This window comes from Lynx canadensis, chromosome C1 (assembly GCF_007474595.2).
Source record: "Lynx canadensis isolate LIC74 chromosome C1, mLynCan4.pri.v2, whole genome shotgun sequence".
NCBI lineage: Eukaryota > Metazoa > Chordata > Mammalia > Carnivora > Felidae > Lynx > Lynx canadensis.
The window spans coordinates 17,228,791-17,252,729 of record NC_044310.1 but is presented as its reverse complement, the minus strand read 5'-3'; the positions used below and the strand labels follow the sequence as shown (position 1 = coordinate 17,252,729).

General features: G+C 54.2%; 1 protein-coding gene across 2 annotated transcripts; it reads left to right on the top strand.

Moving 5' to 3' along the window:
* The first annotated feature begins 959 nt into the window (after positions 1-959).
* Positions 960-23,939, top strand: E2F2 (E2F transcription factor 2). Of its 2 annotated transcripts, none has more exons than XM_030324899.1 (7): positions 960-1,691; positions 7,246-7,351; positions 9,467-9,686; positions 10,433-10,591; positions 12,279-12,393; positions 14,187-14,379; positions 20,483-23,939. In XM_030324899.1, exons 1-7 carry the CDS (start codon positions 1,440-1,442, stop codon positions 20,764-20,766), a joined length of 1,329 nt encoding a protein of 442 aa, XP_030180759.1. In that variant the 5' UTR covers positions 960-1,439; the 3' UTR covers positions 20,767-23,939. The 2 variants fall into 2 exon arrangements, with proteins under 2 accessions (XP_030180759.1, XP_030180760.1); XM_030324900.2 differs by lacking the exon at positions 960-1,691 and adding an exon at positions 5,251-5,383.

Sequence of the window (23,939 nt, the reverse complement as noted above, 5' to 3'; positions counted from 1 at the left end):
TGACCAAAGGATTGTTTAGGAGAAACACGGAGATGTTCAAATATTTACTGAGTACTGGGCTCTGGGAATGTAACCGAGAACAAGAACGAGCTCCGCACTCCAGACCCAGCCCCCACCCAGGCCGGCATGGGGCAGGACACAGCTTGGGAGAGTGGAGGAGAAACCTCATATTGAAACAAACAAGGGCTCAGAAACAAACAAGGGTACACCTCTCTGTACCCGCAGACTGTGCCTCCCACTTGGGCCGGCACCTTGTCCAGATTGGACTGCCAGTTCTCAAATCAGTGAATCTCTGTGTGAGCTTGGGCAAGTTACGGAGTCTCTCTGTGTCTCCATCTTTACCACGAAGACCATCATGCCTCTTCCCAGGATTGTTGGATTCAATTAAATAAAACAACTCGTGTAATGATCTAACTAACGGGGAGCCTGACATATTGTAGGCACTCAGCAGCTGTTAGTATCCTCCTATGAAGAGGTATAAATGTTAGGCTCCACCCATCGCCCCCTGCCAAGAAAGAAAACAGGTTGCTGGCTTTCATTTTAGCGGAGGAGAAAAAGGATATAAAAGCGTATATGCTAAGTAAGCAACCGTGCAAACTAACAAAAGGCCTTTGGCCTGGGCAACGTGCTGCTGGGTCTGGGCTCAGGACAGGACTCCGTGCCCAAATCTGCCCCCGCCCCGGAATCCGGGCCCATTACTCAGCGGGCCACCGTGCAGCTCCAGCTGCCTCTGCACGATACGGGACCCACCCTCCCAACCTGTTTCGCGGGCTGCGAGGGCCAGCGGGCGCCAGGCGACAGCAGGTGTGGCGGCCCCTTTAAGCAGCAAAGCTCGTGTTGCAATCGCAGCCTTGGGGACCGGTCCTTTCCGGGGGGTGGAGCCTGTGCGTGGTGCGGCGACCAACCAAAGCGCGGCATTTTCCGCGGGAGATCCGAATTTCGCGGCACGCAGTTTGGCGCTAAAAAAAAAAAGGAGAAAAAAAAAGAGGCACAGAAAGGCTCGGGGACTAGAGAGCCAGGCGCGAAGGAGTCGGTGCAACCGCGCCCCCCACCCTTCGCCGGTCCGAGCGCATCGCCTCTCCGCCTAGCCCCCGGCGACCCCGGAGACCCCTCCCGCGAGCTAGCCGGACCCCAAGCGCCGAGGCCTTTCTGGGGCGCGGGGCCGTCCGGGTCGCCGCCGCCCTCGGGGCGGCACAGCCCCTGGCCGTGTCGCCGCCGCCGCCGCCGCGGGGCGATCTCTAAGCGGGGATCTCCAAGCGCTGCTCGGCTCGGCCGCGGGCCAGGAGGGGAGGGTCCGGCCTTGCCCCACAGGCGTCCATTGGCGGCTTCCCCCGGCCTCCGCGCCATGCCTCCGGCCGAGTGAGCCTCCCCGGGCTCCGGAGCCCGCAGGTGCCTGAGGGCGCGCCAGGCCCGGTTGGGGAGGGGGCGCTGTGCTCGCCATGCTGCGAGGGCCCCGGGCCCTGGCTCCAGCCGCCGGGCCACCCTCGAAGGGACTGCCCGCGATGAGCCCTACAGAGCTGTGGCCGCCCGGTCTCAGCAGCCCCCAGCTCTGCCCGGCCACCACCACCTACTACACCTCGCTGTACCCGCAGACTGTGCCTCCCACTGCGGCGCCCGGCACCTGCCTCGACGCCACCCCCCACGGACCGGAGGGCCAAGCTGTGCGATGCGTGCCGGCTGGCCGGCTGCCGGTAATGCTGGGGACCTCCCCACCGCCACCCACCGCTTCTCCCTGTGCTTTTGCGGGTGTGGGAAAGGAGGGAGGGGCGCCTGGGACCCAGTTTGAGCGAAGCAGGTCGAGTTGGGGAGGGAAATGAGAGCTTTCGGCTTCCAGAACAACCCACTGCCCTGCATACCTGAGCAGACGAGCCCTTCATTTTCGGATTTGGGATGAAATAACCTCATCTATTGGAGTGGAGTGGAATGAGCACTGGAGTGGGATTGTGGAGACCCAACCCACCACCCCCAGTGCACCGTGTGACCTTGGGGAAGTCCACGGGGGCAACACTGCCACCATTCATTCATTGCTGGATCCAGAAACTCGTACTGGGCATCTGGTATCGTCCAGGTTCAGGGCTTGACCTAAGGACAGTGGGGACTTTAAAAAAAACAGGGCAAGGGTGGGGGGGTGTGTTTCAGGTCCAGTCTGCCTTGGACAGACTCCAAATTTCCCATACAGCCAACTCTTTCCCAGTTATCTGCCCTAGGTCTCCCCCCAGGCCCAGCCTTCCCTCCCAGCCAGCCAGTAGCAGGTGCAAATTGAGGGCAGCCCCTTGGGTTTCCTATTCAGATTGTTCCTTTCTCAAGGCCCAGGCCACTGCCAGGGAGGGCCCAAAGTGTGGCACCGGGTACAGGGTGTGTTTTGTGGGAGTGGAATTCCTGGAGCCCTTGAGAAGGGAAACAATCATAGGGTGGGGGTAGGTGGGGTGGGAAAAGCCCTGGGGGTACTGGGGGGGGGTGGGGAACCTGGTTTCTGGTCCTGACTGCCACTAATTCAGTGGGGCCTTGCATCAGTCTTGGCACCAGTCTGGGCTTACATTTCCTTTGCTTGAAAACGCATGTGTATATGGGGTAGCTGGGCTAACTTATCTGAGGTCACTTCCAGTTCCAGGTCCTGGGTTTTGGAAATAGGCTCCAGGGAGGGGAAATGGGGGTGCTGTAGGCTTACTTAGTGGTGAGTGGTGAATAAGTTCAGGCACAGAGCTAAGACCACCCCACCCACACTGCCATAGAGACATCTGCTCAGACCTGTGTCAGTGAGTAGGCACGGACCCCCAGCCCTCCCTGTCAGTGGCTACCACTCCCTGCTACTGAAATCGTGCTTTGCCCATCCTCAAGGCTTTGAACCTTTCAGAGCCCCTTCCTGCACGTGATTTCTAACTAGGAGGAAGGAGGCAGGGGTGTTACTCCCATTTTGTAGGTCAAGCAGCCAAAGATAACTTGAGACCGGCTATCTATCTTATGTTCAGTGTTACCCTGTGAAGTAGAAGGTATTAGTAGCCCCGGGGAGAAACTGAGGCACAGAGTGGGGATGTGATCTGTCCAAGGTCATTCAGGGGGATGTATGACCAAGGCTGGCAATCATTGGGTCTCTTCTCTGCAGCCTTAACTTTCCCCGGTGCAGCCTGACCTAGGAGCTGGGTGCCCCCGGGGGAGGGGGCTCTGTGGCGGGCGCAGTCTCCTCTAGCCAGCTGCTTTCAGGCGCTCAGGCGGAGTTTCAGTGGCTGAGTTTCAGTAACAGCTGTGGTTTTGAACTGCTTCCCTCCCAGAGGAGCCCGAGTGCATCTGTCTGTAGCTCCCTCCCAGAGGGGCTCAGTGATCACAGCAAGAATGGCCCTCTTTTACTGAACGCCTCTCGTGTGCCAGGCACTGCTTGGCACTCTCCGCATTGTTATCTTGGCCAAGATGCCTGGGATGAGGCATCTCACAGATGAGGAAACTGAGCAGAGACGTGAAGTCACTTGTCCAAGTCACAAGCCAAGAAGTGGTGGGAGAGTCTCCTTGCATCAGACTGCCCTAAAGGCCTGCCGGGCCCAGAGCCCCCTCTCCTGTCGGATGCCCCATGGCCCCCTGCCTGTGGGCAGGCTTGGCCCCCTGCTTACTCATTTTACCAGGGTGTGACCTGGAAGAGCTCCAAACCCAACCCTGGGTGTGGCCGCTTGTTTTGTGGCCGGGTTGCAAAGTGCAGGGTGAGCAGGATTTGTTGAGGAGCTGCTGTTTAAAAGGACCTCAGGGGTGGCAACCAAGTTCAATGGCAGAACGAAGCCCTGAGCCCTGGTCTCCTCACTTCCTGTCCAGGGCTCTTTCCAGCACCCTCTGGGGAAGGCTTGCGGTGCTCCTCCGTGGCGTCCCTCCTCCGGCCGGGCACATCACGCTGTTCTGTCTCATTCCCGCGGGAATCCGTGAAGAGGGTGGGGTTCTGTGCACAGTTCTCCTTCCTTTTAATTTGTCTACGTTTTCCAAATTCCCTCTGAGAGCCATGAAAGCAAACGGACATTTTAAGGAACAACCATACAAGCCAGGTCAGAGGGGGAGATGTAGGCTACCGAGTGGCAGAGCTGGGATCTGGAACGCTTGTTCCTACCCCCGCCGTCTAAATGAGGACTTGGGGCTTGGGAGAACCCTGGCTCCGGCCCGTGTGTGCCCTCGGGCAAGTCAGCTCCCCTCCTTTGAGCCCCAGCTTCCTCACCTCGCTGCCCATGGTGGGGTTGTGCCAGGTGGTCTCGGACCCTCACTTCTGGGGCCGCCTGAGGAAGGAGCTTCGCTTTTGTCCTTTGGGGTTGGCAGGGGAGCTCGGATCCAGATCAGGCCTTTAGGAAACAACCGAAGGGGCTGCCTACGAGGGTCCAGGTTCGAGCCAGGCTGGCCTTTGCCCTTGGCACATCTCCGTCTCTTTCCAGCTTACCTCTGAACTGTCTTTCTCCTTGCTGCTGCCCCTCGTGTTTTAGTGATAGCCGCTTCCTTGTGCGAGCGAAGCGCTTTGCTGCACTGTTGCTGAATCCCCAGCGGCGGGGGAGCAGATTATCCCCATTTTACAGGTGGGGCTCAAGAGGTCGACTGTCTTGATGAGCTCACCCAGCTGAGAAGGGGGGAGGCCTAGATGGGAACCCAGATGGGTCTGACTCCAAGGTTTGTGCTCAGGGCCCCCTTGGCCCTCATCTTCCTGGGCTTGTCCTCTGCCGCCTCTGTTCTGCAGGCTCAGGCCCATCTATGGGCTGACTTTTCTCTGGGCAGTGCCCCAAGGTGCCAGGGAGATGTCCTTGGATGAGGGACATTTTGCTGCTTAGGAACACTTGGAGTATAGCATAAGGGTGAGGGAGAGTAAGAGAAGGGAGGGAACTGGTGTGGGTGTATAAAATAATGGGGGCAGGTGGGCACAGCCGGGCCTTGGCTCAAATTCCAGCAAATTCTGGGGGGATGTGTGTGGGACAGAGCTGAGGCAGCCTGGTATGTGGCTTTGGCGTCAGACAATCCCAGGTTCAAACTCTGGCTCTGCCCTTTGTCTGTGTGACCTTGGGCGTGTGTCTCACCCTCTCTGAGCCTCCATTTCTCGTCTGCCAAGAGGGATTGCCAATACTGATGTTGCAGAACCGATGAGCACGTGATAGGCCCAGTGCAGGTACTCTGTTCAAGGTCCTTCCTTCCTTCTCCCCGCCTTGTAGGTGGTGAGATTCTTCCTCAAGTGTTCTGTGAACTCAGCAGGGCCTGGCTCCTGTTGGGTGGGGGAGGTGGATGGGGTTGGGGAGACTCTGGGCTGCCCCACCCTTGCCTCAGGTAGAACTCAGCTTGGCTTCCCTTCCCCTCCTTGCTCTTGGCATTCCTTCTTGAGGGTGCTGGGATGGACAACGTCAATCAGATTGATAAAGGCCTTGGAGCTCACCAGGTCCTGCTTACTTCAGCTGTTAAATGGGGGTTGGTGGTGCTGGGGAGACTCAGTGAGGTGATGAAGGTTGGGGCCCAGCCCAGGGCATGTGGAAGGTCTCAGTGAGTGACTGGGCCTTTCTCTAGAGACAAGATGGGTTACATTCCCTAGGATCTAGGATCTCACCAGCTGAAAGGTTAGAAAAAGAATATCCCAGAGAGACTTCAAGAGGAATGAGCAGGGAAGTGTTTGGATCGCGTCCAGGTCTGGGTAGGGGTGGAAGAGAGTGGTATCGTATCCAGGCTCCTCAAACCCAGGAGCAGGTCTCCTGAAATGAGTCCGGGAAGGCTTCCTGGAGGAGGCAGGAGCGGGGAGGGAAACTGATAGCAGGAAGAGCTGTCACCACCTCCGACACCTGTCAGCCCAGCTGTGCTCAGCAGCAGTTAGTCTCAGCCCTGCCGAGCATGACCTCACTGTCAAAGGTTAAAATAGGCTTCTCTGTCCTGACCAGCTTAGGGGTGTCTGGGCGGTTGGGGGGAGAGGGAGAGGAAGGAAATGGGTTCAGTGGCTCCCAGAAGGGTGTGTCAAGGAAGAGGCCAAGCCTGGATTTCAGAGAGGGGACTCTGCATTTTCTGAACACCTACTGTGTCTGAGTCACAGGGTGAGCACTTTGCAGGAGTTAGCTCCTCGATTCCTTGTAATCATCCCTCAAGGTAGGTGATTTCTGCCTCATTTTACCAAGGAGGAAACTGAGGCGCCTAGATGCAGAGTACATCCCCAAGTCACACACAGACACAGTGAGTCTCTGAAGGAGCCGGGAGATTCAAGTCCAGGCTGGCTTATGCCCCCGTGCCCTAGTGCCCTAGCCCTGCCCCTGCCCAGCCCTAACCAGGAGAGAGGCCCCTTCCGGGCCAGTGCAGCTTCTGGGCCTAATTGGGGCCTGGTGGCAGTGGGGTGGAGAAGAGCAGACGGGTCTGTGGTTTGATTTCCCCAGCAGGTGTTTCCCAAGCTTGGCGGGAACAGGCAGGGGGAGCAGGGGGACCTCAGCTGTTCGTCCTTGAGAAGCAGGGGAAGGATTCATTGTCTGCCCCTCTCAGCAAAGAATGGCAAATGGAGTCTATTCAGGAGGCCCTGGGGCCCTTGAGCCGGAGCCCAAACATGGGGGGTGGGGAATGTTTGCTCTGCTTCCCGATGTGGGCACCTCCCTGGGGTGTGGCACTGAGCCAGGAAGTCCCCTGGGCCTGGGCGGATGCCCAGCCCCACCCTGATAAGGGCCAGCTGTGGGGCTGTGATGGGCACCAGGGCAGGCTGGGCCAGCTGCTTTTGCACTTGGTGAGGCGGGAGGCTCTCCCCAGCCTGGTGTGGTTTAGGTCCTACCCACTCCTTCCTCCCCGCATCATCCTCTGGGCATGGTGCCGATAGAAGTGACCTTGGGGCCTGTTATTAAGGAACCCCGGGCTCTCGGCTGGACTGGCTTCCATAGTCTTCAGGAGCATGGACCTCAGAATGGGAGTGTTGTGTGCTCTTCAGAAAATAGGACTCCCTGCGGCACCTGGCTGGCTCGGTCTGTGGAGCATGTGACGTGACTTGATCTCAGCGTTGTGGGTTCGAGCCCCATGTTGGGTGTAGAGATTACTTAAATAATAAAATCTAAAAAAAAAAAAAAAAGTAAAGAAAAAAAATAGGATTTCCTTCCCATGAAAACTCACTTTTTGAGTCCCTCCTATTTTCTCACCAAGTGCAATGATGTTTTCACCAGGACTGGTGGTAAACTGAGGCACAGAAAGTAGCTGCTGGTGGCCTCCATGCTTTGGCCCCAACTTGGGGAAAGGCTGAAGGAAGAATGATTCTCAAACCCTGTCTCTCTCTCTCCTCTCTTCAAGGCCAAAAGGAAGCTGGACCTGGAGGGGATCGGGAAGCCAGCAGTCCCTGAATTCCGGACCCCTAAGGGGAAGTGCATTAGACTGGACGGCCTCCCCAGCCCCAAAAGTAAGCCTTGCCGATTGGGCATCTAAGGGCGGGCCCCGGATGGGGGATGGGTAAGGGCAGAGGGTAGCAGCCCTGCCCGAATCATCTGGAGTGATATTTGTAGCACACTTCCCAGTTTACAAAGTAGTTTCCTCTGGGTTGTGTCACGGGACCCTGCCAGTAGGTAGCTCTGTCCCCCTCTCAATGATGAGGCAACTTGAGACGCAGAGCTTGAGCGACTTACCCAAGGTCACACTGCTGGTGAGTGGGGTCAGGACTCAAAGCCAAGCTAGCACTGCTTCTCCCACACCGCACACCACTCTCGTGACCTGAACGTGATGACCAGCGTTTTACGTGGGAGCTTACTATTAAAAAAAAAAATTACATTTCCTGCAGTCTGATCTTTTCTAAAAGAGAGAATCCAGCGTCTTTCTCCCACATGCAGAGGGCTAAATGAATGACTCAAAGGGAAGTGAAACTTGGGTTGGTCTAACCCGCGTGGCCTCAGAGATTTTTAAGATCCAGGGGCTGCCCGGGTGGTGCCTTCCTAAAGTTAAGCTGCAGGGAATTTCTGCCTCTGCCTGCTGGTATTTTCAGTCAATATCCTGGTTCCAGCTGGAGTTTTAGAAACTATGTTAGAGAGGAACAGTAATTTGGGGGGGTGGGGTCAGAGACCTAATGAAGAAGTTATGTGACCGGGTGGGAAACAAGAGGGGCAGGAATTTGGGGATCTTGGGGCACCTGGGTAGTTCAGTCGGTTAAGCGTCAGGTGTCCAACTTCGGCTCAGGTCATGATCTCGTGGTTCATGGGTTCGAGCCCTGCATCGGGCTCTGTGCTGACAGCTCAGAGCCCATAGGCTGCTGCGGATTCTGTGTCTCCCTCTCTCTCTCTCTGCCCCTTTCCTGTTCACACTCTCTCTCCCTCTCTCTCTCTCTCCCTTTCTCTCTCAGAAAAATGAATAAACAAACATTAAAAAAATTTTTAATGAAAAAAAAAGGAATTTGGGCGTCTGGACAAAGTTCTGCCCTGATCTGACTAATCACTCCTCTTGTGAGTGTTAGTTGTCTCATCTATAAAATGAAACACATCGAGATCAGGAATAGCAATAAAGTTTGCTCTCCCTTTGATTGGTAGAGGCTGCCGGGATCGTTTTATTGAAAGGTACTAAGTGCACTGATCAGTCAGCAATGTCTGTCAAGGGTGCAAAACCTGACAAAAACAGCCCGTGTGCCAAATGCTTGCCATCTGTGTGTTAGGGGATTCTAAAGTCCCCTTCCGGAGGAATCTGAGACTCTCTAAAACTCAGTTTCCAAAACTAGTTTGGCCACTAGCTTGCTATATGACTTGCAAGTCACTAAATTTGCAGAAGTCCTCTTGTGGTTTAAGATGCTGCAGCTGAGATGTGGTCTTGGGACATCCACCTCATTAAGAAAGGATCTTTTTTCATGCGCCTGCCCCGTGTGATAGTATAGGGCTGATTCCTTTCAGATAATCATTGGGCTGCACATGGAAAGAAAAAGCAAATCTATGCACATGTTCTCGAATCCCAGCCCGTTATTCTCTCCCTACCATAATCCTCGATTCCTGACCCAGCTGGCGGGATAGGGTGATGGTTAAGAAGGAAGACTGCAGCCGGACTGTCCGGATTTAAATCAGCTTTGTCACTTTCTAGCCGACTGAGCTGAGCAAGTTACTTCACCTGTCCGTTCTGAAGTGTACTCACCCGTAAGATGGGATGCCTCTCAGGCAACAGCCTGAGAGGGTGTTGCAAGGATTAAATTTGTGGTATATGGAAAGTTGCTCAGAACGGTGACCAACACACGATAACTATTTGTTGGTGTTGATGGAGGTGGTGTTTCTAGGGCTGCCCTAAGCTATAATGGAAAGGGGCTGTGAACTAGGAGTTAGGATGCTTGGTTTCCAGTCGCGCCCCTGCCCCGGACTGCGAGACCTCAGACAAGTCACGTGTCCTCTCTAGGCATCAGGGTCCCTGCCTGGATGGTGGTGGCGAACGACCTCCTGCCTCACAGTGCTCTGTAAACTGGAGAGTGGTTGCTCCGGCCCTCATGCGAAGGGTGGTACTTAACGGGTCCAGATCAAAGGATGAGGTTGTGACTGGGCCCCTTTCCTCTTAGCCCCCAAGTCCCCTGGAGAGAAGACTCGGTATGACACGTCGCTGGGGCTCCTCACCAAGAAGTTCATTTACCTCTTGAGCGAGTCCAAGGATGGCGTCCTGGACCTGAACTGGGCGGCTGAGGTGCTGGACGTGCAGAAGCGGCGCATCTATGACATCACCAACGTGCTGGAGGGCATCCAGCTCATCCGTAAGAAGGCCAAGAACAACATCCAGTGGGTGTGAGTGCCTGGGCTGGGGCCGATGGCACCAGTGGGTGCACGTGCTGCGGGTGAAGGTGCGGGGTGCACCGTATGCAGTGGGTGTGTCGGGGCTGGAGCTCAGGGCGGCGTCCGATAGGCTCACGTACCTGCCGGGAGCAGAGCCAGTGTATTTCAGAGGGAGGTGGAAGGACAGATGTATATGCTGGGAATATATTGGGAAAGCAGGTTGCGGCAGCGTGGAGAATGATTTCTAGGACACGCAAAGGCCCAAGAGAGGACCCAGATCCTCTTGAGTCGGGATCCCAAAGATTCCCCTCTTCCAGCTTAGGAAAGTCCCCTGCGAGCTGGGCTGTAGCCACCCACACTCCTTGCAGCTCTGAGGTAGGAGTCCGCCAGGCTCCTTTCCTCCTACAGAGAGCAGAGCGGACCTGCAGCCCCTGCTGTGACCCTGAGGGAACCCAGGCAAGGCGTTTGGGGGAGGCGGGGGGGGGGCATAGGCATTGACAGCCCCCCAAAGTGGAGTGAGGCTTGATTTGTTTCTTTTCCCTAGCCCAACCCTCAGACCTCAAGTTCCAGTTCCTAGCAGCTCCCCGGGAGCTAGGCAGGGCCCCTGATCTGCACAACCCAGGGGGCGCCGTTGTAGACCGTGTGAGTGGCCCCATCCTGGGGTTTTGCACCGCCTGTTTAGGTCTGCACAGCCGCCCTGGGGTTGGGGCTCCTGGATGTGCGCTGAGACTGACACTGGGGAACTGCTCTGTTCCCAGAGGCAGGGGAATGTTTGAAGACCCGACCCGACCTGGGAAGCGGCAGCAGCTGGGGCAGGAGCTGAAGGAGCTGATGAGCACGGAGCAGGCCTTGGACCAGCTCATCCAGACCTGCTCTCTGAACTTCAAGCACCTGACCGAGGACAAGGCCAACAAGAGATATCCTGTTTGGTGGGGGGAAGAGGTCAGGGAGCAGGGCCTTACTGGAGTTGAGGCAGCACCTCCCTGCAAGGCCTGACTCAGCCTCGGGGGCTGGCATATCTGTTTCTTCCTTCTTTGGTGGCCCGTCCTCACGAGCCTATCGAAGTTACTCTCCTTATAAAAGTAAGTCCAGTTCTTTAAATCTGGAAAATGGAGAAAAGAACTAGGTGCCCCCTTCATGTAGCCGTTGTTTCTTAACTATACATACACAAGGGCACGGGTTATTAAATGTAGTGTGTGCCTGCTGTACATAACTTTAAAAATATTTTTTAACATTTATTTATTTTCAAGAGACAGACAGAGTGCGAGTGGGGGAGGGGCAGAGAGAGAGGGAGACACAGAATCCCAGGCAAGCTCCGGGCTCTGAGCCGTCAGCACAGAGCCCGACGTGGCGCTCAAACCCACCAACAGCGAGATCATGACCTGAGCTGAAGTTGGGCACCTAACTGACCTAGCCACCCAGGCGCCCCTACATAACTTTTTTTTTTAAGTATTTATTTTTGAGAGGGGCAGAAAGAGAGGGAAAGAGAGAGAGAGAATCCTAAGCAGGCTCCATACAGCCAGCAAGGAGCCCGATGTGGGGCTCAAACTCACGAATCGCAAGATCATGACCTGAGCTGAAGTCTGACACTTAACTGACTGAACCACCCAGGTGCCCCGTATGTAACATTTTATATCCTGCTTTCTATCACCATAGACCATTTTTATGTTGTTACAAATCCTTCCTAACTATTTGCTTGATCCATGAACTTGTTGCTATTGGACCATTTTTTGCAAAACAGCAGTCTCATAGGATTTAACCTCATGTTCAGGATGATTTGAAAATGTCCTACTCAGACCACATTCTGGTTTGTTAAGGCCTGGAGTCAACACTTAGATTGATTTGAGATTTCTGCTTTTATAAAGCAGCATTGTGATGAATATTTTTGTATAGAGAACATTTTCCTATATTTTTTACTTCTTTCCTTAGGTTGGATTCCTAGGACTGACACTATAAGCATGGGCTTTGCTAAGGCTTTTCATACACTTTTCCCAATCAGATGGTTCTACCATCTAATTGGTCTTTGGATCTGACTTTGTGTTTTTGGAAGGATTCTAGGCATTGTGAGAAACATAAAGAAATAAGACGGAGCCCTCCTGTCTCAGAGCTAATGATACAGTCTGAGATGAAGTCTTTACATAAAAAACCGTTATGAGGCAGCATTAAGAAATGATTTATACTCCTGTTTGTTTTCAAAAGGGATGCGGGGTAGCCTATGATAGTAGAAGAACAGGTTACGGTGTTTGGTTATTTCTTTTCTTTTTTTTTTTTTAATTTTTTTTTCAACGTTTATTTATTTTTGGGACAGAGAGAGACAGAGCATGAACGGAGGAGGGGCAGAGAGAGAGGGAGACACAGAATCGGAAACAGCCTCCAGGCTCTGAGCCATCAGCCCAGAGCCTGACGCGGGCCTCGAACTCACGGACCGCGAGAGCGTGACCTGGCTGAAGTCGGACGCTTAACCGACTGCGCCACCCAGGCGCCCCGGTGTTTGGTTATTTCTAAGCTGTAGACGGACTGAGAAAGAGATGTCCAGAGGCTTAGGCTGGCAGGCCGGGGGTTTGAATTGTGACCAGCTACTTCTCTTGACTCTCCTGCCCCTACACTGGCCTATGTGACTTACCAGGACATCCGTGCTGTTGGAAGCTTCCAGGAGCAGACAGTGATCGTTGTCAAGGCCCCTCCTCAGACAAGACTGGAAGTGCCCGACAGGAGCGAGGTGAGAGGGAAGCAGGGTTAGGAGGGTCCCAGGCTGCTCTGTACGCTCTGTCCCTGGTGCTGCCTGACCCCAAGCTTCCCAGGTCCGTTCTGGTACCCATTACAAGATCAGTGGTCCCCGAGCTGGGGACAGAAATGGCAGAAGCTGGAAAGGGCAACAGGCAGCAGATGCTGGCCCGAGAAAATCTCCGTTCCTGGTATCTTTCTGCATCCCACGGCCCCCAACATTTCTGGGCACACGCACACATGTGCCCATACACCGTGGTGTTAGCGCTCACAGTAATCCTTTCCTGCTAACTGTGTCTGGCGAGGTTAAAGACCAGAAATTCTTAATACTTCCTTATGAGGTCCTCTGTGCTTTGACCTCACCAACCTCTTCTCATATGCTGCCCCATGATGTCTTTGCTTCAGCCACACTGACTTACCTACAGCTTCCCCGCCACACTAAGCTCGTCCCCAGTGTAAGACCTTCACCCAGGCTGTTCCCTCCAGCTGAAATGCTCTTCTCTTTCTCTGCCTAGTTTACTGCTGTTCATCCTACGGTCTCAACTCAAACATCACTTCTTCAAGGAAGCCTTCCCTGATTACCCCCCCCCCCCGATTTCATTACTACCTGTGCTTTTCCACCACACTTGACCTCCGTTTGCTGGGTGATTGGTGATTCTGTGATTGTGTTCTGCTTCACCTATTAGAGTGTAAGCTCCACAGAAGCATGCCACACTCCTGTGGTACCCCCCCCAGCCCAGAGCTGGGCACATAATAAACGCTCAAGAAATAATTCGTTTAATGGAAGGACATTAAGATAAAGGAGGCCCCACCTCTGTCTTGGAGGAGCTCGGGACCTAGTGGGAAAAAGACCCAAGCAAGCAGTCATCCTGCCATTTATAGACTCCAGGTGCCCAGAGAAAGGACAGTTGGAGGAAGAGTCCATAGATGACTACAGGTTAATTGGGTCCTAAAGCATGAACAGGAGTTGTCACGGGAAACGGGTGGGCAGAGGGCAGTGCAGGTGCACCGGGTGGAGACCTAAATGCCTGTCGGAATAGCATGTGTGCAGTTAATCATGGAGGGAAGAAGCAGGCGCGGGAAGGCCAAGTTATCAAGACGCTTTGTTACAAGTAACAGAAGGCCAAGTCCAAATGGCTTAAGTTGGGGGTGGAGGGGACTAAGGGGAAGCAAGTGACAGGCCCAGAGGAAAGACTTGGGGATTGCAGGCAAGGCTAGATGCAGGAGCTCAAACTATGACTTTCAGTTCGCCCCATGCTCTCCATCTTTCTCTGCCATTCTTTGTGCTTCCATTAAGGCAGGCTCCCCTTTTCTGGTGGCAAAGCTAGTTTTCATGATAACCAGCTCGGTGACCCCAGTGGGAAGGGAGCTTCCGTTTCCCACGAGTCCCGCACGAGTCCTGGGTCCGATGCTCCTGGACTGACCTGAGTCGTGCGCTACCCTGAACCAGTCACCATCACGGTGACTTTCCCAGCCTGTACCCCAAGCTCACCCATTGGAGTGGGGAAGAGTGCTGTCCCCCCAAAGTACATGAGTTGGAGAGGAGTGGCTGCCCAAAGGAAAATCAAGATATTCTCCCTAAAAGAAGGGGACCTGGGGACCGGACAGGCAGCAAGAGCGGATGCCCGCCACAGGTCAGACAGGGCAGGCGTCAGCACCAAGCTCAGGAGTTGCGCTGGCTCACGTGGATGGCGGGAGCCGTGGGTGTCCATCCATACACCCCACCCCGACCCATGAGTCAGTGCCCAGCTGCCCAGAGCCATGACCTGGCTTCTCTTCTTCCTCCAGGAGAACCTGCAGATATATCTGAAAAGCACGCAGGGACCCATCGAAGTCTACCTGTGCCCAGAGGAGGTGCAGGAGCCGGACAGTCCGACCAAGGAGCCCTTCCCCTCCCCCTCCCCCCTCGGCCCCATCCCTGACTCCACCCAGCCCAGCAGCAGCACTGACCCTGGGATGACAGAACCCATGGCATCTCCAGGTAGGACCCTCTGTCCAGAGGGACAGGAGGTGGGGAGAGCAAGCAGCCTTAGCGTTTCCTCTTCCATGTCAACATTTGTTGGGCGGCGAAGAGGGGTACAGTCCTTCTCCCCCGCTTGTGTGTTTGCACGTCACACTTTATAGAGCACATGCATGTTCTTGTCCCAGTGGGGAGGCTAATGCTGCTCTGGGCCAGAGGGGTCCTGGGTCTGAATACCAGCACTTCCAGTTACCAGCGATGTGATCTTGGACAAGTCACTTAACCTCTCTTTGCTTCAATTTCCTCATCTGTCAGTTGGGCATAGTAATTAACAAGATCTACTTAATAGGGTGTGAGAATTAGAGGAAATAATACAGGCAAAGCACTTAGAACGGCACCAGGCAGTAACGGCTAACTATTCTTGTCATTATTACCACCACTAGGGCTGGTACCACACTTCCGTGGTGACTACTAACGACAAAGCCCCTGGCACTCAGCCCTCAGTGAATGGGAACTACAGATGTTTGAAGGAAGGCTCAACTAAGATTTTTTAAAATTAATTAATTAATTAATTAATTATCTATTTATTTATTTTGAGAGAGAGAGAGAAAGCATGAGCAGGGGAGGGGAAGAGAGAGAGAGGGAGAGAGAGAATCCCAAGCAGGCTCTGTGCTGTCAGCACAGAGCCTGACATGGGACTCGATCTTACAACTGGGAGATCACGACCTGAGCCGAAATCAAGAGTCAGAGGCTTAACCAACTGGGCCACCCAGGTGCCCCTGGGAGTTTGGAAAATTAATTAATTATTTTTATCTTTTATTTATTTTATTAATTTTTTGTTATAATTAAGATTTTTAATTTTTCTATTAAAAATTTTTAATGTTTATTTTTGAGAGAGAGAGAGAGAGAGAGAGAGAGAGAGAGAGAGAGAGAATCCAAAGCAGGCTCCAGGCTCAGAGCTGTCAGCACAGAGCCTGACCTGGGGCTCGAACTCACAAACTGTGAGATCATGACCTGAGCCAAAGTCGGAGACTTAATGGACTGAGCCGCCCAGGCGCCCCATGACTAAGATTTTTTTAAACCATGACTGTATCAGGTACATCTATTATCACGTTACTTTTCACAGCCATTGTTGAGGTAGGTGTTCTTGTCCCCAGTTTAGAGATAAATAAACTGAGGCATAGAGGTGATGTGACTCTCCCCATGTCCTCTCCCAGGCCTCTCCCCACGAGGCTCAGAACAAATCGAGGAAAGGGTTCCTGACTAGAGAGGCTCACCCCTGGCTGGGAGGTCACTGTACGGCTAAAAAAAGCTGGCTATACCTGACAGGAAGTAGCATGAGTTGAGTCATGAGCAAAGAGGCGGGAGAAGTCCCAGGGAAGGAGTCTGGAAGGAGTAGAAATGGGAGCCCGGGAAGGCCCTTCCTCTAGGACGGTTTATGCCCTTTACTGGGATCACACATCAGGTCAGACTGACAGATCCTTTCAGGTTGTGGAGGCCAGTGTTCAACTTTCTGTTTTCTTAGCAGCAGAATTCCCTTGAGTAGAACCCTGGTGTTTGAAGAAGCCAGAGCTCAAGCTGGTCTGACGGAGGAGGCTTGGTGGGGTGTCCACAGAACACACACATGGATTCCATTTCTTTTCTTTTTTTAATTTTTTTTTAACGTTTATTTATTTTTGAGACAGAGAGAGAGAGAGAGACAGAGCATGAACAGGGGAAGGGCAGAGAGAGAGGGAGACACAGAATCTGAAACAGGCTCCAGGCTCTGAGTTGTCAGCACAGAGCCCGACGCGGGGCTCGAACTCACGGAGCATGAGATCATGACCTGAGCCGAAGTTGGACGCTCAACCGACCAAGCCACCCAGGCGCCCCTTCCATTTCTTTAACTCAAGGGTTCACAAACTATTGCCTGCAGGCCAAATCTGGCCTGTTTTTAAGCAGCCCATGAGCTAAGAATTGTTTTCACATTTTTGAAGAGTTGGGGGAGAGGAAGAAAGTGACTGTGTGACAGAGATTGTAAGTGTTCTGCAAATCCTAGAATACCATCCGGTCCTTTACAGAAGTTTGCTGGGCGCTGATATAACTCAGCCCTTCATTTTACACATGAATAAACTGAGTGCAGAGAGGGCAAGTGACTTCCCTAAGGTCACACAGAGGCAAGTGACTTCCCTAAGGTCACACAGAGGTTGGCGGCAGAGCTTGGACAAGAGCCCAGACCCCCAGCTGATCTCTCCTGTATCCTGGTCTGGTCCGGGGATCCGGGCTTCTCCCGGCACCAGCCATCTGTCCCTCTGGGCACCTCCCAGTGTCTATCTCCCACTCCAGACCTGTGCCCCACCCTGTTCTCTCTCCTCCCTCGCTCTGCTTTCGCACTTCACTGTCAACATGTGCGCATCTCTCCTGAGTTAGAACCACTTTTGCTTGGGATGTCCTCTGAGACTTGGGGCAGAGGCGGGGGACCCTCCAACATAAGCGAGGGTGAGGTTTTTGCCTCAGTTTTACAGATCAGCTGTGCTCCCAGAAAGAGTAGAAGCTGACAGAGCAGTTGGTGGTGGAGCCAGCCCAGAAACCACCCTGGCCATGTGGTCTCTTGGCGACATCCTTGCCGGGGGGGGGGGGGGGGTGTTTTCTGGAAGGTATACGTGCCTGCACGCATGCGCATACATACACTCCGTGTTCTGGCCCGAAGCAGAGTCATTTTGAGGTCTGAGCACCAGGGTCCACATCCAAAGAGGAGGCCGCAATGGTCTTGGCACCCAGGTTCTGGCGTCGTGCAGGGGAATCACTAACCCTTTGGGGCCTCGGTTTCCCTCATCTGTAACGGAAGGGCTTTGGACAGAAGGGCTTTTGGAATGGTCTCTGACATTTCCCCACCTATGACATTCTGAGGTCAACCTAGATGTAGCTGTAGCACAGGAGATGACTCTGAGAGACTCGGGCTTGAGTCTGCACCTCACCTGCTATGACTTGGTGACTGTAGGCGAGTCACTGTGGCCCCTTGGAGCCCCCGTTCTCACGTCTCTAAAAACTGGGACACTTAAATTTTTTTTTTTTAATGTTTACTTATTTTTGAGAGAGAGACAGACAGAGTGCGAGTAGGGGAGGGGCAGAGAGAGAGGGAGACACAGAATCTGAAGCAGGCTCCAGGCTCTGAGCTGTCAGCACAGAGCCCAATGCGGGGCTCAAACCCACAAACCAGAGATCGTGACCTGAGCCAAAGTCAGATGCTTAACCACTGAGCCACCCAGGTGCCCCAAAACTGGGACACTTAAAACTCCCTCACGATTCCTGGACGGTTTACAGAAAGTGACACAGCGTGAATGCGATTTTTGAAAAAGCTTATACGAACCGGGCACCTACTCTGCGCGGTTTGGAGATAGAGGAGTGAGTCTGAGCCATTGGAGTGCGCGGAGGCCCAGATGTAAAGAACGGCTCCCTCTGGGGGGTGATAACCGTGCAGGAGAGCAAGGCCCAGCGGAGGCTTTCACGCACGTTGTCTCGTTCCTGCTCAGCACGGCAGTGAGCTGGAGCCTTATTCTTCCTCTCGAAGAAAACGGGGGCTTCACCCGGTGGGGTGGGCGGGGCTGGGGTCCGAGCCCAGGTCCTCCCCCTCCTCCCGAACCAGGCCTTTTGCTAGAACACCTCCCTGCAGGCCTCTGCAACACGCTAAAAAATATTCCATTTTTTTTCCATTCAGATATGTTTAATTGACTTCTTTGAGCCTCAGTTTCCTCATCTGTAAATAGGGGTCACAATATTGCCTCCTTTGGGGCCACCTGAGTGTCCGAGGAGGTCAAACACACCTCTTCTTGGGAGCCCAGCCAGCCAGGGTAAGCCCTTGGTAAAGCGCAGTTCTTCTTACCATTGACCAGAGCAGCACTCAGATAAGCTGCCCTCTACTTGCACTTATCATTGAATCCTCTCAACAACCCTGGGAGGTGGGTATAATCATCCCCATTTTAGAGGTGAGGAAACAGAGGCTCATGCACATTAAGTCGCTTGCCCATAGCCACACAGGATCAGGCAGGCTGACAAACCAGCACAGCTGTATTTTCCAAGGAATGCGTGGTTGGGGGTTAAGTCATGGCTCAAACGGAGATTCTGGGTATCAGGATATATTTGGGGGGGCAGGTTCTGGTGCCCTATTCCTCATCCCTGTGTAAGAAGTCACCTTTTTACCTCTAGGTGGAAATGCACCTGGTGTGCTGGAAAATAGCTGGGGCCAGTGTGGCTGGAGAGGCTGAGTGTGAGTGGAGCGAGGCTCGGACAGAGGGAGTAGAAAGGCAGGCAGGGGCCAGATCACGCAGGGCCTTCTTGGCACTGGTTGAACTTGGATTTTATTCCCAGCCATTTAAAAAAAAATTTTTTTTTAATGCTTACTTATTTATTTTGAGAGAGAGAAAGGAGAGGGGGAGGGGCAGAGAGAGAGAGAGAGAGAGAGAGAGAGAGAGAGAATCCCAAGCAGGCTCTGTGCTACCAGTGTGGAGTCCGATGTGGGACTTGAATTCAGAAACCATGAGACCGTGATCTGAGCTGAAATCAAGAGTTGGACGCTTAAGCAACTGAGCCATCCAGGCACTCCAATTCCCATTAAAAAACTTTTTTTTTAAAATTTTTATTCATTTTTGAGAGAGAGAGAGAGCATGAGCTGGCGAGGGGCAAAGAGAGAAGAGGGAGACACAGAATCCCAAGCAGGCTCCAGGCTCCGAGCTGTCAGCACAGAGACCGATGTGGGGCTCGAACCCACAAACTGTGAGATCATGACCTGAGCCAAAGTTGGACACTTAACCAACTGAGCCACCCAGGTGCCCCCCCCCCCACCCCACACCCCCTCTGCCAGCCCATTATAAGCTAGAAACAGACTTCAAGGGTCGAGGCAAGCTGACTGGTAAGGAGGCCCCTTGGAACTGGCAGAATTCATTCAGTTGTGGAAATGACCCATCTCGCTGCCGGGCTGGGTGCTAGGGAAATGGTGGGACTGTGTGCAACTCTTGTGCCTTTTGGCTTAGGCAGCTGAGTGGGTGGTGGTCCATTCACTGAGGGGGGAAGCCCAGGAGTGTTTGGTTTTGACGTGCTAAGTTCTGGGGTACCTCGGTTCTCTAAGCAGAGGCGTTGCAGGAGCCGAGAGCTCGGGGGCGAAGTCTGTGCCAGACGCGTCCACTGCGAGCGGGATTGAAAGCCAAGGGGCAGCTGTGGTCACCCGAGGAGGTGTGCAGCCAGAGAGGGGAGTCTGAGGCTGGAGCCCTGGGGCACTGAGGACTTAGAAGTTAGGAAGAGGAGGATACAGAGCAAAGGGGGCAGGAGAAGTAGCCAAGGAGGTAAGAAGAAAACGAGGAGACTCTAGTCTATTAGAGCCAAGTGTAGAGGTGTTTCCAGAAGGGTGTGAATAACGGCACCAGATTCTGCTGGAAGGTCAAATAAGACCATTGGTTTGGCAACGTGAGGTCACTGGTTCAGTGGCGTGGTGGGGACAGACCTCAGTGGAAGAGTGAAGAGTGGCGGGCAGGTAGAGAATACATTTGGAGGGGGTAGAGGGTAAGCACAGGCAATTGCTGAGAAATTTTGCTATGAAAAGGAGCGATAAGCTGGGCTGGGAATTGGAGAGAGTCATGAGGCTGGGGAGGCTGCTTTTTAAAGATAGGAGTCATTAGCGTGTCTGTGTGATGATGGGAATGTTCTGGGAGAGAGAGAGAGAGATTGGTGATGCAAGAAACAGAGAATGTGGTTTCAGGGGCCAGGAGCTTGATGGTGAGAGGGGGGTAGGGGTTTTGGGTTTTGTTTGTGGTTTTGTAAGATTTTTATTTTTAAGTAATCTCTACACCCAACGTGGGGCTCGAACTTATAACGCCAAGATCGAGAGTCAAGGGTCGCGTGCTCTACCGACTGAGCCAGCCAGGAGCCCTGAGAGGGTGGGGTTTCGAGAGCTGGAGATCTCATCTCCTCGGAGAGGAGGGGAGGGAGGGTAGGAAAATGAGGGCGGTGGCTAGAGCGGTACCAGGAAGGTACACAGGGAGAAGGGCGCACGGTCGTCCAGAGGACGGGAGGGCTATTCTTGTGCTCCGAGGTCTGACCAGACTCTTTGGGGCAACAGGCCCGGGTATGACCTTTGTCTGTTCGTCTCCAGGACCAGCGCTGACTCCCCAGCAGGCCCTGCAGCTGCCAGCGCCTCCGCCACCACCACTGCCACTTGTGCCCCTGGAGGCCACCGACAGCATGCTGGAGCTGCCACACCCACTTCTGCAGCAGACCGAGGACCAGTTCCTGTCCCCCACCCTGCCGTGCAGCTCCCCCCTGATCAGCTTCTCCCCACCTTTGGACCAAGACGACTACCTGTGGGGCCTGGACGGGGGCGAGGGCATCAGCGATCTCTTCGACTCCTATGACCTCGGGGACCTGCTGATTAACTGAGTGGCCCTGCCTGCCCCCGGCAGCCCGCCCCTGTCTCTACCTCCTCACAGACCGGCAGGCCCTCTGCCCGCACAGGGACGTGGGACACAAGGTGCCGTCCTCAGGGTACGGGGGTCTCCTTTTCTCCTTTCTTACCCCCAGCCGGCCGAAGCTGTCTCGGGGGGCCATGTAGGGGATTCGGATGAGGAGCGTATCAGAGGTTGGGTCCCCTCCTTCCTAATGGAAGCTGAGCCCGGAAGGCCCATCCGGCTTCTGACCTCTGACCTCTCACGCGAAGAGCCACAGGTGAGGCAACCAGGTCCAGGGAAAGGGCCCCGGCCCCCCCCCCTTTGAGGGGGAATTAGGACCCTGAATTTATCAAGAAGCACTTAATGCCTTTGTATTTATTTCAGGTTGAGTTTTGTTTATTTGTCTTCCCTGAGTTTTTAGCAGGGAGATCCTTCCAGTTTCTAGTAAGACTTCTCAAGACAGGCCCGGAGCTGTCCACTGTCCAAGGGCAAGCCAGGGCTTCCAGAGCCCCAGGCCAACTCCCCAGTTTCCCCACATCAGTGGGCTGGGTCTCTGGGGGGCCGTCCCGTCTGCTAGAACGCTACTTGCACTTAGGCCTCGTGATTCTAGTACGTGGTGGCCTGGCATCTCCAGCTGAGGCGCCAGCCTTGGATTCCTGGTCTCCTCTGTCCCAGAGATGGTGGCAGGGAGCCACCCCAGGGTAGGCGGCATCGAGGCTCCAGTTATGGAAACCTACTTCGTATGGAATCCCCTACCTCTCCCTCAGGACATGAAAATCAACCTTGCAGGGAGTCGGCACAGAAGAGCTCCCGGGGAAACACGGACAGGGACGTGGAAGGCGCCGAGGGCACCCTTCCTCTATTTCTGCCTCTCGCTTGGGACAGGTGCTGTCTTGCAGTGAGGACCTGGGAGGGAGTGGCAGCCCCCCCAAAGAGACAGGTGGGCTGAGAACAAGAAAATGCCAGAAAGCACCCCCTCTGGTAGCTGCTGGTATAGTCTCCCCCTTCCCTGGAAGGATTTTTTTGTTTCTTGGAGGCAGTCATTCTCTAAGGACCTCCTTTCCCCACCAGCTCTCACACAGAAAGACCTCCCTCTCCCCGCCACGACCCCCCCCCCCAGCCAAGGACAGAGGTGACCAGGACTCGGTGGCCTTTTGCCTCCTTTTGTCACAGGAATGCTGAAGGGCTGACAGGAAGCAGTCTTAAGTGCACACCAGACCTTGGCAGCTAGTGGGGCGATGGGTGTACGTTAACTCTTCAGGCGTAGGGTCCTGAGAAGGTCTCTTGCCCTCCTCTCTCGAGCCCCCACAATGGCTTGACCATCCCAAGGTGTCTCTGGAGCCCGCTTGGGTGTAGGGGGATCAGCTCTCCTCCCCACTCAACCTGGGGTGGGGCTGCTCTGGGCTGAACCAAGGCTGTGCCCTCTGGAGAAAGGCAGCCAGGGACGGTGGTCTGAAAGGCCCACCACCCACCCTCAGGGAGCTAGGTTTCCTCAGGGGCTCAGCTGGGCAGCACTTTTGTTTTTCTTTTTTTGAGTTTGTAGCATTAAGTTGGTTTTAAATATGAAGTTGGCCTCACGAGATTGCTCTTGAGCTGACCAGAAGCTGGCATCTGAAGTTTGGGAGGTAGACTTGTTTGGACATGGGGGTCTGATGGGAGCTAATGCCCACGTGGGGACAGTCTTGCCTTGTCGTTTTCTCAGCTTCCCGGGCCCCTAACTGCCCTCTCAGGAGTGGTCAACAGGTCACAGATGCCTCATGCTGTGAACAGGGCTAATTTTGTATGCTTTGCAGAAGCTCCCCTGATACTCACAGGGGGCTTATCAGAAGCCTGTCTCGAAGCCCAGTATGTCCAGGGTCAAGGGACTACCTTGGCCCTTGGGCAGGGGGAGGGAGTGTTGCATGGAATCTGGTTGGGGGCATGTGGGGCCAGAGATTGAGATCTCTGGGCTGCCATTTAGCCGTGCCCCATCTCTGAAGACAGAGACGTTTGACTTCCATGCCTTTGGCTCTGTCTAGAGTGTTCTCCTGGAATTAAAGCAGACAAAGGGGAGAAGAGGCTTGCAGGACCCACCGGGAATGATTTTAATGGCAAAGTCTGGCCAGAATTCAAGCTCATTCCCCAAATTCCCAGCCATAGTGCTGGACAGACGGGCTGCCCCTTGGGCCCATGGCCTGTACCCTGAGCAGCTGCCCCTGTCCTGTGCTATCCCCTCCACACCCTGCCTGGCCCCCGGGGCCGGACCGCCTAGGCCAAGCCTCCGGCTAGGGGCAGGGGGGTTGGGAGGGACACAAGCTCATGCCTGTTTCTTGCCAGTGACACTTGAAACCTCTCGAGTTCCGTCAGGTGCTTTAAGAATGCATTTTGGCTGGAATTTCCTTTAGGGGCCACATGTAAACTTGAGACCTAGCCTCTTTCTGAGATATGTTATTGCTGTCAGGATGTTTCCCCAGCTCCATCGGCAGCCCACAAGTCACCTGTGTCCCCAGGGGCACCAAAGGTTCGGGGGCTCCAGGGAACTCGGTAGCATTAAGTTGTGCGGTAGAGTTGGAGATTCAAAGAGATTTCTTAAAACCAGGGACATGCTCCCATGTCCCTTCCCATGAAAAGTGTTCATTAGATCAGTGTGGTGTCCCTTCTCCACAGCAGTGCTGTGGTTGGACTGGTGTAGCTGTGGGGGGTGGTGAAGCTCAGAAAGCTGGTTCTGGGATGGTTTTGACTTTCCCTCCCCAAGTTTTCTCAGCCTCAGTTCTGCACAGCATGTAGTTTTCAGTAAAATCGTTTGGGTGTTCGCACATCTGAGCATCGTGTGGCTTTAGTGCATTTGAAGTGAAAGCCTTTTGGGGTTGTTTGCAAACAGCTTTCTGGTTCTCATCGTGTCCCAGGGTCCCCACCTCATCCTGGGACACCGTTCTCCCACGAGGACCCTTGGTGACCAGAAGCCCAGCCAGCCTGCTGGCTCCTGGGTGAGTGAAGAAGCCTTGAATATGGCACGTGTGTCTCGAGGGTAATTAGGCCCAAGAGAACTCGGTCCCCGTGCTGGGACTCTGTACAGGTCACTTCCCTCTGGTCTGGTTTCTCCCTGGGTCCTGCCTTGATGAGCACCATGTAAACCTCCTTGTGTCGTGATAATTGGGCATTAAATGGCAACTCTGGACACCTTGA